We start from the raw sequence: 16,281 nt of genomic DNA, 5'->3' as shown, positions 1-16,281 counted from the left end.
GCAAGGGTCTGAGCGAGGACGATCTTGCCTTTTATGCCACCAGCCTTCGTTATGTTCTCCCTCTCTCCCGCTATGAATGCAGCCAGAAGCCAACCTTTCCTATGGATTATCTAGAACAGCAGGCACTGCCACTCTCCACAGTGACACAACTGCTGCTGCCTGATCTCCCTTCACTCAAGCTCTAACGCGTCCCGTTCCTCAGGCCGCACTAGCATGATGCAGCCTCGCACTTCCAGGGACCAGGCAGGGCTTTGCTCCTAAGAGAACACACATGCACACCTCTGTTCTGAAATTCACATGGCAACTCTCCATTTTTCAGGGCGAGGATGGCAGTCTCCTGCCTCTAAGACTAGTGTAGGTCATTGCACCCCAAGCCTGGTGTAACCCCATGGCTGTCGACGTGCTGCCAGCAATGTGCCAGGTGCTACTGCCAGGCTCTGCACTGAGCTGTGACAGCCCAGCATAGAAATGTAAGGAGATCCAACTTGGAATACGAGGTTAGCACTCAAGTCAGTTCATACCATCTGAAGCTCATGGAGAGGACACGGTCTACTGGGCAGGTTCAAGGGCCAAGCTGGGGTTGTGAACAAGTATGGAACCAGAAGGGATTCTGGGAGCTTTACAAAAGGAAAGGACCCGAGTGTTTCTAAACACAGGTCAAATGTCTGTGACCTCCAGGAACTAGGGGATCCTCTGGGAATCTAAATTCAGAAGTTGGTATCTGTGCTTTCAAAAGTTAAATGCTTTTAAAAATATATTTTATTTTATTTTATTTATTTTTTATTTTTATTTTATTTTACTTATTTATTTATTTATTTATTTATTTTACAGAGAGGAAGAGAGAGGAATAGAGAGTTAGAAACATCAATGAGAGAGAAACACCAATCAGCTGCCTGCACACCCTCCACTGGGGATGTTCCCACAACAAAGGTACATGTCCTTGACCGGAATCAAACCTGGGACCTTTCAGTCTGCAGGCCGATGCTCTATCCACTGAGCCAAACCAGTTTCGGCAAGTTAAATATTTTTTTAAAAAAATATATATTTTATTGATTTTACACAGAGAGGAATTGAGAGGGACAGAGAGTTAGAAACGTCGATGTGAGAGAAACATCAACCAGCTGCCTCTTGCACACCCCCCACTGGGGATGTGCCCGCAACCAAGGTACATGCCCTTGACCGGAATCGAACCCGGGACCTTTCAGTCCACAGACCAACGCTCTATCCACTGAGCCAAACCAGTCCCGGCTATTTTTAATAAAGAGAAAACACATGGATAAGAAGTGCACTGTGGGTGCACAGAGGCACTGGACCCTGATGGTGTAAGGACATTTAGGGGTTATTTCCTCCACCAAGGGCAACACTAGGAAAAAAACTTCCTGTATCCCAAAGTTCATAGGCCTGACTTCTACACACTCTGCTGTTCTCAATGACTCCTGCCCACAGCTTCCTGAGGGGACACAAGGGCTGACGGTTAACTCCACATGTGACCCTGCCACGCCCAGGAATTGAGGGGTGGCTGCGTTTGATAGGACCTTGTGCAAATGTCAGTCCCCAGACCCTGCTGCCCGGCTCGGCCTGTCTGCGCGCTTGCTGTGGCATGGCCTTCCCAAGGACACGGCTGTTTTTCTGCAAGTCAGCCTCCTGCCCATTTCCAGATCGGCTTGGCCGGAAAGGGACCCAGGGACATAGCACCTCGGTACTCAGCCTGCAACAGGACCTGAGAGACACCGCACAGTGCTTCACCCCGTTCCTCTGACGCCCACCAGCAGGTTTCTCGTTTGCCAACAATTTGTGTTTTGTTGCTCATCACCTGCTTCTGCGTGGACCCGGGCACACAAGTGCTGGCCATGTGTGAAGAGGCAGATGGACCTTCACCTTTGAACCTGTGTTCCTGAACTTCTCAAACCAACACATGTGTATCCCAAAGTTGCCAAGGCCTCTGTTTCAAGGGGGAGATGCTGACAGTGTAGGCTCGAAGTAATCAGAAAAGGCCATGCTATGGCTGTAACCATCCCTGCTCTGGTGTCTCGGGGATGGCAAGGGGACTTGAAAGCTAGGAAGGACTCCCTCCAGGAGACAATTATAGGGAAACACCTATTCTGCCCTTTCCTTGAGCCAGTCGTCTTTTCTTTTTCTTAACAGGGGACTTTTTGCAGCTAAGCAATGCTTTTACAAAGAGCTTCACCTCCCGAGGAGTGAGAGGCTGGAATGTGTCCTGTGTCCTTGGCATGCCTTGGTGGCATTCTGGGGTTAACTGGCAGGCTCTCCACTTTATCACTTTAAACACCAGTGACTTGCACAAATGCCTTTATTGCTATGAAGGTTTTAATGGCCCCCTAAGATCACTTTAAAGCTTCTTGCTCACGAGAGACCTGACACCAGGGAGGTAATTACCATCGCTACCTTTTAAAGCGGCTCCAGCAGGTTGCCCTGTGCTGGAGGCTAGACCTCCACCCCCTCTGTGGGGGTGGCATCGCACAAGGGTCAGAGGATAGCCCAGCTCTCTCAGGAGGGAAAGTGCACCCTCCAGCAGACGGAGGATAGGAAGCCCTGCAGGCCATTTTTTGTAAACCCCGAGGAAGGACTAAATACTTGCTGACTGCTGGGGCTCCCCAAAGATGAGTTGGAGCCACGTAACTCCTTCCCCAAGTCCTAAGTGTCTAGAAGATTGAACCCCCAGCTAGTAGAGAGCAGGTATGACGGAGGTAACAATGCCTCATGAGGCACTGCTGCTGCCAAATTCATTAGCACAGCTAAGTCCTTAATTCCTGGATCTAACTGTACTTGAAGTCTGAAAGAGCCAGTCCCCCATACCCCGCCCTACCTGATCCATCCACCCCCACCCCCACCCCCACCCCCACCCCTACCCTGCTCCAACGGCCTCTGGATGACGGCGATTAAAACAGATGCGTGGCATTCACGTGGGAAGTGGGCTAAAGTTAAGGAGACCTGATTTGGGCAGGTTTGGGGTGAAAGGGAGCATCCTGCCACAATCACTAGCAGAGCTGGCGCTCACGTTGACCCTGTGCAAGACAATGGGCCTCATTTCCTTGCCTAAATTGTGAATAATTGTCCCTCCTTATAGGATGGTAATGGAGAGGACATCAACCAAGGCGTGCTAGGTTTATCGTGGCCACTCCCTTCTCCCTACTTGGCCAGGTGCCCTGGTTGGCAGGGAGTGGAAGCATCTGGAAGCAGTGGGCTGGCACCTGCATGTGACCCTGGACCCCATGAGACAACCTCCAGGCCACAGTCAGGAAGGTCGTTTAGAAGACTAGCCTCCCAGCAGGCTGAGCCCCATCCTGACCCCAGGTTCTGCCCAGGGCCATTTTGGTCCTGACCCCAGGGACTCTCAGAGAAAGGAGGTGTGCTACAGCCTGCTGCACATTCCCAGTGTCTCCTGGGCTAGATCAGGTGAGCAGACCCCAGTTTAGCTCAGAGTTTGACATCCTCCCATCTGGGCAGCCAAAGGTTTCCCCTCTATTTCCGGTTTTACTCCAGCCCTGTCTTCCCCAGGGCATCATCCCCGTGAAATGGCTGCATAAACAGCCTAGACTTGGTCTAATGCACTACATTTTTGTTTCTAAATTTCTCCTGCTCTCATTTCTCTTGTGCAACCACATTCTTAACACAGTGTTTGGAGACCAGAGCCTCTTCCCAACCCAGCTTGTTGAAAACAGAGCATGGAGGGGAAAACCAGCTGTGTGCAGGATTGGAGGGGGGTGTGGGGTTGGGGGGAAGAGATGTCTGGGATTCTCACATTTCAAGGTAGGGAATGTGGACAAAAAAGGAGTTCTATGGAGAGTAACCTCACAGTGATTTTATTATAAATTCCTAACTGGACAGATCAAGGTGGGTAGTCATGCCCCAGGCATATATCTTCTTTACTTAAAAGGCTTTGCTTTAAGCAAGTCCTGTCCATTGTTTCTGTGCTTCTAGGTTAACACACCTATGAAATGCCCTCTTTCACATCCCTCCTTTTCAGATAAACCAATCCTGTCATCGGGTCCCCGCCTTGCTTTTCTCCCACCTCCATATAATATTTCTTAAGTTCTTGCTTTCATTTCAAATGCATAAAAGAAACTGCATAACTGTTTGACATTTTGTGCCCCAGCATATGCCATCAGTTTGGCTCCAATAAATTCATAGAATTTCTCTTCAGGTTTAGACATTTCTTATGTCAACAGTCTTCTGCCACCTTTCACATGACCCTCTGCACTGAGAAGTTTGAGACCTCGTGCTGCCTGCTTTAATGATTTCAAGAATCTCTACAGCAGCAACTCTGGGCCATGAAACAAACCTTTGAAACGTCCTCAGCTGAGCTCTGGGCGAGGAGCCATGAGGCCCCGCATTCTGTGGCCCCTGACAGCGCCACTGACCTTCAGAAAGGTCCCCCTGAGCCTTAATTTTCTCAGCGAGAGATGGTCTGCGGCAATCTGTCCACCTTTGGGCCCATTAGAGCCCATTAGAGCAAACCACTGCAAATAAATGGCCCAAAGTTTGGTCAGCGGGGCCTCACCTAATCCACAGCCTATCCCATAGTGGGGCCTCACCTAATCCAGGGCTCACCCCACAGTGGGCCTCTTGCTATTCTGATGGGGAGGAGCACTAAGAGGGACCACTTTGCAAAGTGGCCTAATTCAACCCCAAACTCACAAAAACAAATCAGTCAACAAAGAGAGAACAGTGAAACTAAAAAGTGCAGGGAGCACGTTCCATTGGTGTAAAGCAGGAACAAATGGAGTGTGTATGTGTGTCCACAGAAGATGCATCCACTCCCTCTGTAATTCTGGCTGCCCACCTTCAAATTAGGAAGGGAGTGTTCCCTCGGGTAAATGTATTATACAAAACTTAAAAAAAAAAAATTAAATTAAAAAAAAAAAAAGATTCAATGAGACTCTTTCTGGAAGGTTGCCACACAGGACCAGATGTGCGCAGGGTGATCAAGTCATCTGGGGTGGGTAGACAGATGAATCAAAGACTCTATCAGTCAAAACTGCCCAACAGCCAGAGGCAGCAACAGAACCCATGGTGGGGAGGATGTGCCCTCAGGTCTGAGGGCAACAGGAAATCTATTTGTGTTGGTCAGTAGGGAGAGACCTGCCTCCCTCCAGGGACAGCTGGCCCTTGATCTGAGAAGGTGATCTATTAGCACAGGGCTCTGAAAGGTCACGTTCTTGTAGCCTTGCCCAGAAATCCCGCCTCCACCGGTGACTCTGGGAGAAAGCCTTTCCGGCTCCACCTCAGGGCTCAGCTACCACGACCTGTGTGTGCATCATCTGATAAGCCCCCGCAGTCCCTGGCTTTTCTCTAAGGAAAAACATCCAGTCCCTCCTATGGGGAGGCACCCTAGATGAGGCAGGGACAGCCCCGGATTCAAATCCATCGCCCGAGTTATGTAATCTTGGGAGAGTCACTCATCCAGCCTAAGCCTCAGTGTTCCATCCATCCAAGGAAGGCCGTGACCTCTCCGTGACCTCTCCCGTCATCAGTTCACGGGCTGATGATGGGAGTTAAGTGAGATAATGCACGTAGAAGTACAGCACATGGCTGGCACTCACTGAGCTGAGTAAATCTCAGGCACGTGACTCCAAGCACATGGACGGCAGAAGGATCTTCCCTCTCCTCTGAGACCCGGGTCTTGCTTATTCTACTTGGACGAGAGCCCTTGACTGATTTGGCTCACATTGTGCAATCATCTTCATGAAGGGAAGTGCCCAGGAGGTGGTGTCCCCTTTGGCACACTTAAAGGCCACCTCTGGTTCTGTGGGTGACCTTGTTTCTTTCCATGGCAGACACACGTGGATCCCGCCTCGCTGCTGCCCCACACGGCACTAAAATGCACTATTGCTGGTCGATTGCAATAAGGCAGGGGTGATTTCCTTGAAACTGAGTCAGACTCAAAAGAGCTAGCCCTCTCTCCTCTTCCTCGAATTAAGTAAATTGTTGTTTTTCTGGTTAAAGTATCAGATGGTTCCAGGCTTATCTTTTGCTCAACCTGTTCTCATTGAAACCGGTGACATTTTCGGTACCTCACTGAAAGCCCGTCCACGGGACCTGCCAGCCCGTCTCTAGGGATTACGGCTGTGGCTATGGGCTACAGGAGACATCTGAGGACATTTTGACAGGGTCACGTTTCACTCCCTGTGCTGTGTTCCTCTGTTTGGGTCCTCAGAATATCAAAGGCACCTGAGCTAAGGCAATGACTTAAATGATCCCGCTGTCACTGGATGATGAGGCGGGGGAAGGTAGGGAAAGCACATAGGCTAATGGCTGCCCAGCTCCCCCTGGCCCTGTGACCCACCGCCTCACCCTTCGTGCTCCTTTGAGAGCCCCAGGAACTGGCTCAGGATGCAGCAGGCCCACCTAGCTCTCAGGTGAGATGGAGCACGCCTTGGAGATGCACAGGTTAGGGATTCTCTACTCTCATTGGGTTATTATTTCTCTCAAACTTCATGCCCCACAAGGGCAGGCCCATCACATGTCAACAACCCACATGCACCATTAAGCAGCCCTGCTCCTCTCCTTTCTCAGGAGGAAGGCGCCTGCTCTACCTCGGGTGATAGTATTATCGGCTTGTTTGCCTCGTAGCTCAAAGCCCCAGGACCAAGAGGCGTACACACATGCTGTTGTGTAACATCACAACCAGAAAAACGAAATGCCGGCTGGCTCAGGACCAGAGGGGAAAGTGCTCTGGGAGAGCGAAGGTGAACACCACTCTATGTTGCAATTCCCAATAGCCTGCAAGTCCACTTACGGGGCACTTTTGGCTGAAGTTAGCACACAACTTGCGTGTGGCTTGTTCACACAGGTTATTTTGCTGGGATTCCTAGCACAGGTAATCTTTTCTCCTTTCAACAGTCACGAGTAAAACATACGCAAACAGGCAGTCATTTTTCCTTTGTCTTTGGGGGATCCGGGGTGGGAAGCCCCTGATTATAAAAATTATAGAACCCTGGTGGCAATCACGTTTGTTAGGTGTCCAAATGGACTCCCGCCCTTTACCCCCAACTCCAGCTCCCGGAGTTGCCAAGGAAATGCAAGAGTTTCACAGAAACAGAAATCCATTTACCTTGAAAGTTGTGGCGGACTCGGGACTGGCCAGAACCAAAGGTGAAATGAGAACCATGCCAGCGAAGTAGCATGGCCTCTCGGCGGCTGTGAGGATGGCGATGGCACCTCCCTGCAAGGAGAAACGGGCAGAGTTGCTGTGTGCCGGCGCCCGCCAGCACACGATTCCTAGTGAGCTCCGTGGAAGGGGCCCCCTAAGCCTGGTCAGAGTCCCCAGGGGATCCACCTGGGAACAGACGCCATCCAATGTTGGATAAGCTGGGTCTGCAATTATTTTATTACGTATTTCTTCCCAGGAGAAAACATTTCAGAGAGAAACAAATAAGGTTCCTGCGTGTGGGCTGCAAGTTCAACAATACATCCCTACTCTGCCTCAGACCAAAAGCTGGCAGAGATCCAGTGGATCCATTCTCTCAGGCTTACCTAAGGTTGTTTTTGTTTAATCTGATGATCGTAAGAGGTTGCTACACTGCACCGTCCCCCTCCCCGCCCCCCCCCCCCCCCCGCCCCCGCCGCCCCTCGGTTCAGTGAAGGTTCCAGAAATCCGGGTAACTTAGTGAATGTGGACAGTGCTGAAGGTCTGAGGCCTTGACTATTTGCTGAAGCTGCAGGTCATTTGAACGGAGGGTTGACACTGTAAATGCTTACAGGGGCCAGGCAGGTCAGAGGAACTCAGGGACAGAGCCTGGCGGTGACAAGGGCCAGGGGCTCTGCCCTAGAGAGAACAGACTCCCCAAATTCAAAATCGAGCAGCTCAAATTCTCTGCCAGCCAACACGCCAGCTTGTGGGAGGGAGATGTGCCAGTGTGAGGACCCTCAATTTAAAGACTATACTTGGTTCGAGCCAGGACCGGTTTGGCTCAGTGGATAGAGCGTCGGCCTGCGGACTGAAAGATCCCGGGTTCGATTCCGGTCAAGGGCATGTACCTTGGTTGCGGGCACATCCCTAGTGGGGGGTGTGCAAGAGGCAGCTGGTCGGTGTTTCTCTCTCATCGATGTTTCTAGCTCTCTATCTCTCTTCCTTCCTCTCTGTAAAAAATCAATAAAAATAAAAATCAATAAAAATATATTTTTTAAAAAAAGACTATACTTGGTTCGTTTTAAGAGGCTTTTACAACTTTAAAGTGTGAAAAGGATGGCGAATGACCTGTGAGAAGTCGGGCCCATGGGGAGCCTTTGTGCCTGGTTCCATTTGTGCAGCTCTGAAGCCAGCAGCGGGTGAGGGCACATGCCGTGTGCTTCTCGCTGATTGGAGCACAACCCCCACCCCCCCCACCCCCCTGAGAAGTGGCTCTGCAGGGAGAAGTGCCCTGAGAGTCTCATTATGAAACAGCACTGAGGTAGCGGCAGGGTTAACCAAAGGTCAGTGCCCACACCCAGCTCCTCCGTAAGGACTGGACTGATGGACCACCCCCTGGTGCCTGGGGCCCTGGTGGGCAGCAGTGGCTGCTCTGAGCTCTCTGGGCTGTCTCCAGGGCTCTGAACCTGACCTGTTTCCTAAGCACTCCACTGCTTGGGAGCTGCACGCGCAGAGTGGGGTGTGCCAGCCAGGCGGGGAGCTGGGATGAGGTGGGGAGTCCGCTTGCCCCTTCTCCATCCCGGTGTTCTCACACGGCCCACGGCCAAGGCCCTGACCAGCATCGCCTGTGGTCGACTTACCATGGAGTGGCCCAGCAGGAAGACGGGCAGCCCCGGGTGGTCTCTCTGCACCACATCCACGTGCTGTAGCACATCCCTGATGAACACGTGGAAGTCGGACACTACCATCCTCTCCCCTTCGCTCTGTCCGTGGCCAACTGGAAGAGAAAGGGAGACGAGAGAATAGCGGTGACTGGAGGGCTGACTTCTCTGCCCAAGCGCAGCGGTGTCCTTGCCAGGGTTACCAGCCGCTCTTCACCGAGAACCTGAGTGGATCATCTCACTAAGCCCGTTCCAACCGCTCTCACACATGGGGGTCAGTCTCCCCCGCCTGTACAGATTGGGAAGCTGAGGCACAGGGTGGCACAGGGTAGATCTTGCCAAGATCATACAGTGAACCAGACTGCAACCCCTGTCCACAGCCAGCTGTCTTCCCCATGGCCATCCCCAAGGAAGGAAGGAAGGAAGGAAGGAAGGAAGGAAGGAAGGAAGGAAGGAAGGAAGGAAGGAAGGAAGAAAGGAAGGAAGATGCAAGGAGAAACGCAGCAAGCCCGGTTTTCTGGAAAGCTGCCAGGAGTGAGATCTGTGAAGCTCAACACTTTCCTGGGTTTTCCCAGTTCCTTGACCCTCACAGTTGTGTTCCCACGTTAGCCTTTCACCAGGTAAAGTGTCATCTCACTTCGTAGGAGGAAGTATGACAAACATAACATAAAATAGTTAAGTGTGCTTGCTAGACATTTTCTCAACGAAGCAGCAGTGAAACCAGGTCAGGTTCCATCCCTCTGGGATTTTATCTGTCACCTCTCTGGGCTGGTCTTTTCTTAGGCTGTATCTGCGTCCCCCCTCCTCTCAGGAGGATGTAAGTCTCTATAGAAACAGCACACTGTCTGCGGCTTCCACATTCAGGCTGAAAGCAGCTGATGCGATTGCTTGAAAATCGCAAAAAAGGAAGAGCTCGGAGAGGACAGGGCCACACAGCGAGAGAATCAGCCCAGACCCTCCCTGCTGCTTCTGCGAGGCAGCGATTATAGCAGCAACTGTAACACTCGTTTTACAGATGAGAAGGTGAGGACACGGACTGGCTGCCCAGCCCTCAGTGTGGTCAGACCACAGCCTTCTGTTTCCTTCTGTCCTGTCCCCACCCCCGTGGCCTCCCACCCTCCCCCTGCCCAGCCCCACCTGCGCTCTGGTCCCCTGCATGAAGGCCAGGGCCCAAGCCTGTCACCCTTTCAGCAGCACCCTCAGCTCCCTTGCCTCTCTGAGGATTTTTTCCCCTTTTAAAATTTAATTACATTTAATTAAGTTTCATTTTGTATTGTGGTAAAATATACAAAATCTAAAATGTATACCCTCTTAAGCATTTATTAGTGTGCAGTTCAGTGGTATTAGGTACATTCACACTTAACCATCGCCACCATCTTCACCAGAACTTTTTATTTTCCCAAACTGAAACTCTATACTCATTATTAAGGGCTGAGTTATATACAACGCCCCCCTCCCCCCATCCAACAATTCATATGTTGATGTCCTAACCCCCAGTGACTACTTGGAGACAGGACCTTTAAAGAGGCAGTTAAGCTAAAATGAGGTCACTAGGGTGGGCCCTAATCAAATAGGACTGGTGTCTTATAAGAAGAGGCAATTAGGACACAGACACACACGAAGGAAAGACCATGAGGACAAAAGGAGAGATGACTGTCTGCAAGCCCAGGAGAGAGGCCTCAATGAAACTAACCCTGCTGACACCTTGATCTCTGACTTCCAGCCTCTGAAACTGTGAGGAATGTCTATTGTTTAAGCCACCAGGTCTGTGGTACTTGTTATGGCAGCTCAAGCTGACTAATACATTACTTTCTATTTCTTTGAATTGGACTACTCCAAGAATCTCCTATAAGGGAATCCTACAGTTTTGTCTTTTTGTGTCCAGTTTATTCCACTTAGCATAAAGTCTTCAAGATCCATCCTTGTTATATAACACGTGTCAGAATTTCCTTTTCACATTTTTTTATTATTTTTAAACTATATTTTTTATTTATTTCAGAGAGGAAGGAAGAGGGGAAGAGAGAGATATATAAATATCAATGATGAGAGAAAATCAATGATTGGCTGCCTCCTGCATGACCCCACTGGGTATTGAACCATGATCGCCTGGTTCATAGATCAAGGATCAACAACTGAGCCACACTGACTGGGCCAGAATTTCTTTCTTTTCTTTTTTCTTTTCTTTTTTTTTAAAGGCTGGATAATATTCCACTATATGCAATATCTACCACATTTTGTTTATCTAGTCAACTGTCAATGGATACTTAGGTTGCTTCCACCTCTTGGCTATTGTGGATACTGCTGCTATGAACACGGGTGTGTGCAAATATCTATTTGAACTATAGCTTTGAATTCTTTGGGGGTATATACCCAGAAGTGGGATTGCTGAGTCATATGATAGTTCGGTTTAGTGTTTTGAGGAATGGCCCCTCTGAGTCTGAGCTGGAACATCTTTCGCTCTAGACTCAGCTCACAGCAGCCCTTCGCCAGCCTATTCTGTAAGGGCTGGGTGAGCATGAGCTGTGAGCCAGGCAACAGGACATACTGCCTCTTCACACACAGTCACCAAACAAATTTGCCTCAGCATCTCCTCCAAATTCTCCCTTAGCCGAAAACCTGCAAACCTACCTCCTGACTGAGCAGACACTATCGCTCTTTTTTTAAAAAAAAATATGAACCCACCAACATGGCCTTCCTGACCCTTCCCCCCTGTGATGGCTTCCCTTCTTTACCAAAGTGGATTCTTCCTGATCCTAGTGGCTCCTGGAGAGCTCTCCTTCTCCCTCTCCCTCTCCCTCTCCTTCTCCTCTCCCTCTCCCTCTCCCTCTCTCTATTCCGCTCCTGCTCTGGCAATACAGAGGTTCTTTGCATGATTCTTGCAAACTTCCTATAAACTGAAATTATTTATAAAAACAATTTTATAAAAGGAATTCATAGCCATCACGCACTCCATCCCTAGGTACTTGAGTATGCATCTCCTAAAACTCACATGCCTGTCGCAACTACAATGCTACTTTCCCACCTGCAGGAATTCACACTAGCTCCCTAATATCATCTTACATTCGGTCCAAATGTGAATTTCCCAATTGCTGTTATGCTCTATCTGCAAGGCATGAGAGGGAAGGCCTGTTTCTCTCAGCCTTACAAACAAAGTATCTTGGTTGCTGTTCGGATTTTTGCTCATATAATAGGAGAGAAAGAGTGTGTTGAGCATCTTCTCGTTTTTTAAAGAGCCATTTGTATTTAGTTTAGGTAAAGTGAGAATCCATGTCTTTGCTTGTTCTATCAGGGTTTTGCATTATTCTTGATATTTAAAAGCTCTTTGTATGTTACTTGGTCATTTGACTTTTGACTTTTTATGTTGTGTTTAGCTATGCACAAGATTGGTGTGTGTTTTTTGTTTGTTTGTTTTTGGCTAACCCCATGATATTTTCCCCATTGATATTTAGAGAGAGTGGAAGGGAAAGGGGAAGGGAGAGAGAAACATTGATGTGAGAGAGACACATCGATTGGTTGCCTCCTGCACACACCCCAACCTGGGCAGAGGAACCTACAACCAAAGTTCGTGCCCTTGCCTGGAATAAAACCCAGGAACCTTCAGTCCATAGGCCAAATGCCCTATCCATTGAGCCAAAACAGCTAGGGCAACACTGTTATTTTCGAAAAAGCCAAATTATCTGTTTTCTTTTTATGGCTTCTGAATTTTGATTCTTATTAATAAAGGTCTTGTCCACCCAAGGTTATAAATAAATTCAGTCATATTTTCTGTGAATTATTATATGGTTTCATTTCATTTTTTTGTGTGATAATATACACACAACATACAACTTACACTAACCATTTTTAAGTGTCCAGTTCAGAGGCATTAAGTACATTCACATTATTGTATAACCATCACCAACAACTATCACAAGATATAGTTTCATTTTTTACACATTAATCTTTGATCCATTTGGAGTTTATCTTGGTATCCCTATGGTTCTTTTTTTTTTTTTTTAACTTGAGGTGAAATTCAAATACTATAAAATTAACCATAATAAAGCATGCCAAGTAAGTGGCATTTAGTATATCCACAATGTTGTTCAACCACATCTCTATCAAGTTCCAAAATGCAGAAGTGTCTTAATTGTCTTAACAGAACTTGCTAAGAGGTCCTTTATTATTTCACTGAATTGCAATGTCATTCTTATCATATGTGAAAGTTTCCTTTTCACTCTAGTCTATTCCTGGATTTCTGCTCTGGTCTGCTTAGTCACAAACCAGCCCTTATTACCAGGCATGATTGTGTCTGCCTCGCCATCTACCTACTAAGCCAGGAGATGCCTGGGCATCTCCAAGCTCTCTCTTGCTCACATCCACCACTCCCTTGCTGTGACTCTCATCCGGAGGCAGGTGTCTCCCAGTCTCTGGCTCTGGGTTCTCTCCAGAGCTAAACATTCACCTGGTCACGCTCAGGGAGAAAGATTCCCCTGGCTGTCCCATGGTTCCTCAAGCAGCTTCTATCTCAATGGCTCTCTCTTGGGTTCTATGTCATGGTTAATGACTCCCATCCCCCTTCAGAATCATCCAGGCTCCAAATAGAGCTGTCATCGTTGAATTCAGTGCTAGCCCTCTGTCCAGCTGGTCACAAAATTCTTCTGGATTTCTAGATCACAGTCTCCTGCGTCAGTCTCCTTCCTTTCACGCCTACGTTACTCACAGGGACCAAGATGTCTATGGCCTTTGAATTGGTGACAGCTTCCTATCCAGCCCCTGTCCGCCTCAAGCTCTCCCTGCTCTAACCCACTCTGCACTGTCCGGCATCCTCTGCTTGAGGCCTTCTGATCTGGTAGTGTCAGATGGTCCCACTGTTTCAGAATAGAAGTAATACATGCTCACTGTATGGGAAAATCCAGGAAAGCATCGAGACAGCCACTGAGTGTGGGGTTAGTTGGGATGGCTCTGGCCTTTAGGCGGCCTCGGGCTCCCCTGTGGGAAGGCCTCACGCAGGATTTTCAACTTCTTTGTGCCTCAGTTTCCTCATCTGCAAAGTGGGGGTGATAGTCCCTCCTTGAATTGTTTGTACTATGAACTGAGAGAATCTGTGTTAAGTGCTGGACACAGAGGAAGTGGCAAGTAAGTAAAAATTGTGGAAATGAGCATTTTAAAAAAAGAAGGTAACGAACCATTCCTCTCTCATCAACCAGAAATAAGAACTGATATCCCTGCTTTTCAAAGTTTGTGAGTCCCCCACTTCGCTCTTACAAAAAGACCTAATCAGTTCCCGTTCCCACTAACAGAAACCCAAAGAGAATGTTCACTTTAATGAAAAAAAGGTGAAAAGCAAAAACGGCGTTCAGGGTTGTTTGGTAGCAGCTGTTACAGAGGCAGCAGCGGCACCCTGAGCAGTGAGAGTGGCCCCACCTGGGAACCACACTTAGCATCTCGGCATCAAACTTTTGACCTGTGTGAGCATCTGCGCTTTAACCCCACTTATCTGTGCATCCGTTAGCAAGGTGTGTCTTAATGTCCCATAAAGGCCCAAGAAAGCTCGTGTGTTCCACTTAGCATAAACCTGGACAATTGCGTCAATCGTGGTGAATGGAATTAAAGACATAGTGCATGTGCTGAAATTTGGGTCTGGGAAAGCTCAGAAAGTTTTCCATATAAATGAATGATAATCATATTTTCCCTTGACACCATTTTGGCTTACCGCAGATTTCACAGGAATGCTCTATTTTCTGATAGCAGGGGAAACATGTGTGAGTAAAGCTTGGTTTATTTCAACGGCCTGGCAAAATGCTCTATAATATACTCACTCAGGAAGAACTCTAAGATATAACATTGAAGAAAAAACAAACCCAAAACTCAAATTGTGGAATGACGCCTGCCTGGCTCACCCTTTACATTTTTTACAAACCCACAAACTCATATTATTTCCTGTGGCCCCGGGAGGCCATCTGTCCTGCATATGCTCTGAACGCTATCTCGGCATGGCCTCCTCAGGCTCTTCCCAGCATCTCACCTTCTCCCAGACCAGACAAAGCCGCCTGGGGCCGCTTTGCTCATACTAGGGCACCCATGACACATGGACTGCAAAGGAGCAGAAGGTATAAGTGAAGGTGGTCATCATGTATGCCTTCCAGCAAGACCAGTCAGGGCATATCACTAGACTTCTTGCTCAGTCAACACCCCATTATCTCACGGTTCCTAGGGGCATATGTTTGGGCTTGGGGTGAGGGAGAACGTCAGTCCTCCAATTAGATAAGACCTTTATCTATCTGGGTTGCTGCAACAAGATGGTGAAAGCTCTTTGCCATGAACAGACATGTCCTCAATACCTGTTATGTGTCAGGTACCAGGGGCCTAAAGTTGATTTTTAACTTAACATATAATGCATGGATATTTCTCCCACATCGTTACATAATTTGTATCTGTGATTTATAATGACTGCATGTAAGCCAGTCAGGGGGGATCAAATAAAATCTCACTCAACTGCTTTTTATGGTGGAGCACTGAGATTGCCTTCAGTTTTTTGCTACAATAAATAATACTGAGATGAACATTTTTTATAGCAGTATATAAAACTGTTAGGATTAACTTGCCAAAATGAGATTTCATTCATAGAACCAAAAATGCTTTTCAACTTGATAGCTTTCCCTGTCCCTAGCAAAGTATGGAAATGCGAGTTTCGGCACATCCTTGTCAGCTTAGGGAGCTAGCTATGTCTTTGTTTATTATACAGGAGTGACACACCTACCTTCTTCCCATTGTGGTACGGTACTTGCTTCCAGGTAAAAACCCGACAGAAAGCCATTGCTTTGGTCTGAAGAACATGTAGCTCAAGTAATATATTTTCCTTTTTTTTTTTTTTTTTTGGTCAACATAATTCTCTACCATTGATAGGGAGAGAGCCATAGTATAAGTCTCCCCATTTGGGCTGACTCACTTGGAAGTCAAGATTGCAGGCAGAGTCCGTGTGACTGCTGGAGCCATGGCAAATGCTCCCACAACAATATGACAGAAGGCCCACTCAGTGGCCTTTGCACATCAAGCCATGCCTTCCAGTGCCAGCAGGCCTCCTTATGACTGTTTGTATTTTCTGCATCCAGCCTTTAGCCTCAACGCCTTATTGGAGCAAGGATGCTGGCATCCCCAAGTTTCCTTCCTATTTTAGGCGGCAATGTAATTATGCTGCTTAAAATTTAGATATCAAATCCGTTTTCTCATGTAGGCCTGGTTTGTTTTCTGTGCTCCTGTGACATCCAGTAGCAGAAATCCCATTAGCAATAGCATCCTATACCAGAGTGTAAGGAAACAAGACCAATGACAACTTAAAAGTAATGGAAATGCATTCTTGAGCTAAAAGGCTATATAGTAGGTCCATTCGCTGCCAACACGAAAGTATGCTGGGTCATCAGCTGGTACATCCCACCAATGCTAAAAATGTCTTTGTTAGGTTCCAGGAGCAGAGAGTGTGGGAACAAAGGGAGATTCAAAGCCACGGGGTAAAGGGACTGCAGAGGTTGATTGGATGCAGGTTCAGGG

General features: G+C 48.1%; 1 protein-coding gene across 3 annotated transcripts in view; it reads right to left on the bottom strand.

Annotated features, from left to right (window-relative positions):
* Positions 1-16,281, bottom strand: part of MGLL (monoglyceride lipase) — a 95,092-nt gene that overhangs the window by 21,268 nt on the left and 57,543 nt on the right. For all 3 annotated transcript variants that reach the window (XM_036419905.2, XM_045574621.1, XM_036419904.2), the window contains exons 4-5: positions 8,734-8,870; positions 7,076-7,186 (exon numbers count right to left, since the gene is read on the bottom strand). In XM_036419905.2, coding sequence (XP_036275798.1) covers positions 7,076-7,186; positions 8,734-8,870 — 248 coding nt within the window. The remainder of the gene's footprint in view (positions 1-7,075; positions 7,187-8,733; positions 8,871-16,281) is intronic.

The sequence above is a fragment of the Pipistrellus kuhlii genome, unplaced genomic scaffold, assembly GCF_014108245.1.
Source record: "Pipistrellus kuhlii isolate mPipKuh1 unplaced genomic scaffold, mPipKuh1.p scaffold_m20_p_6, whole genome shotgun sequence".
NCBI lineage: Eukaryota > Metazoa > Chordata > Mammalia > Chiroptera > Vespertilionidae > Pipistrellus > Pipistrellus kuhlii.
The sequence above is the reverse complement of the archived record's forward strand: the minus strand, read 5'-3'. Positions and strand labels throughout refer to the sequence as shown.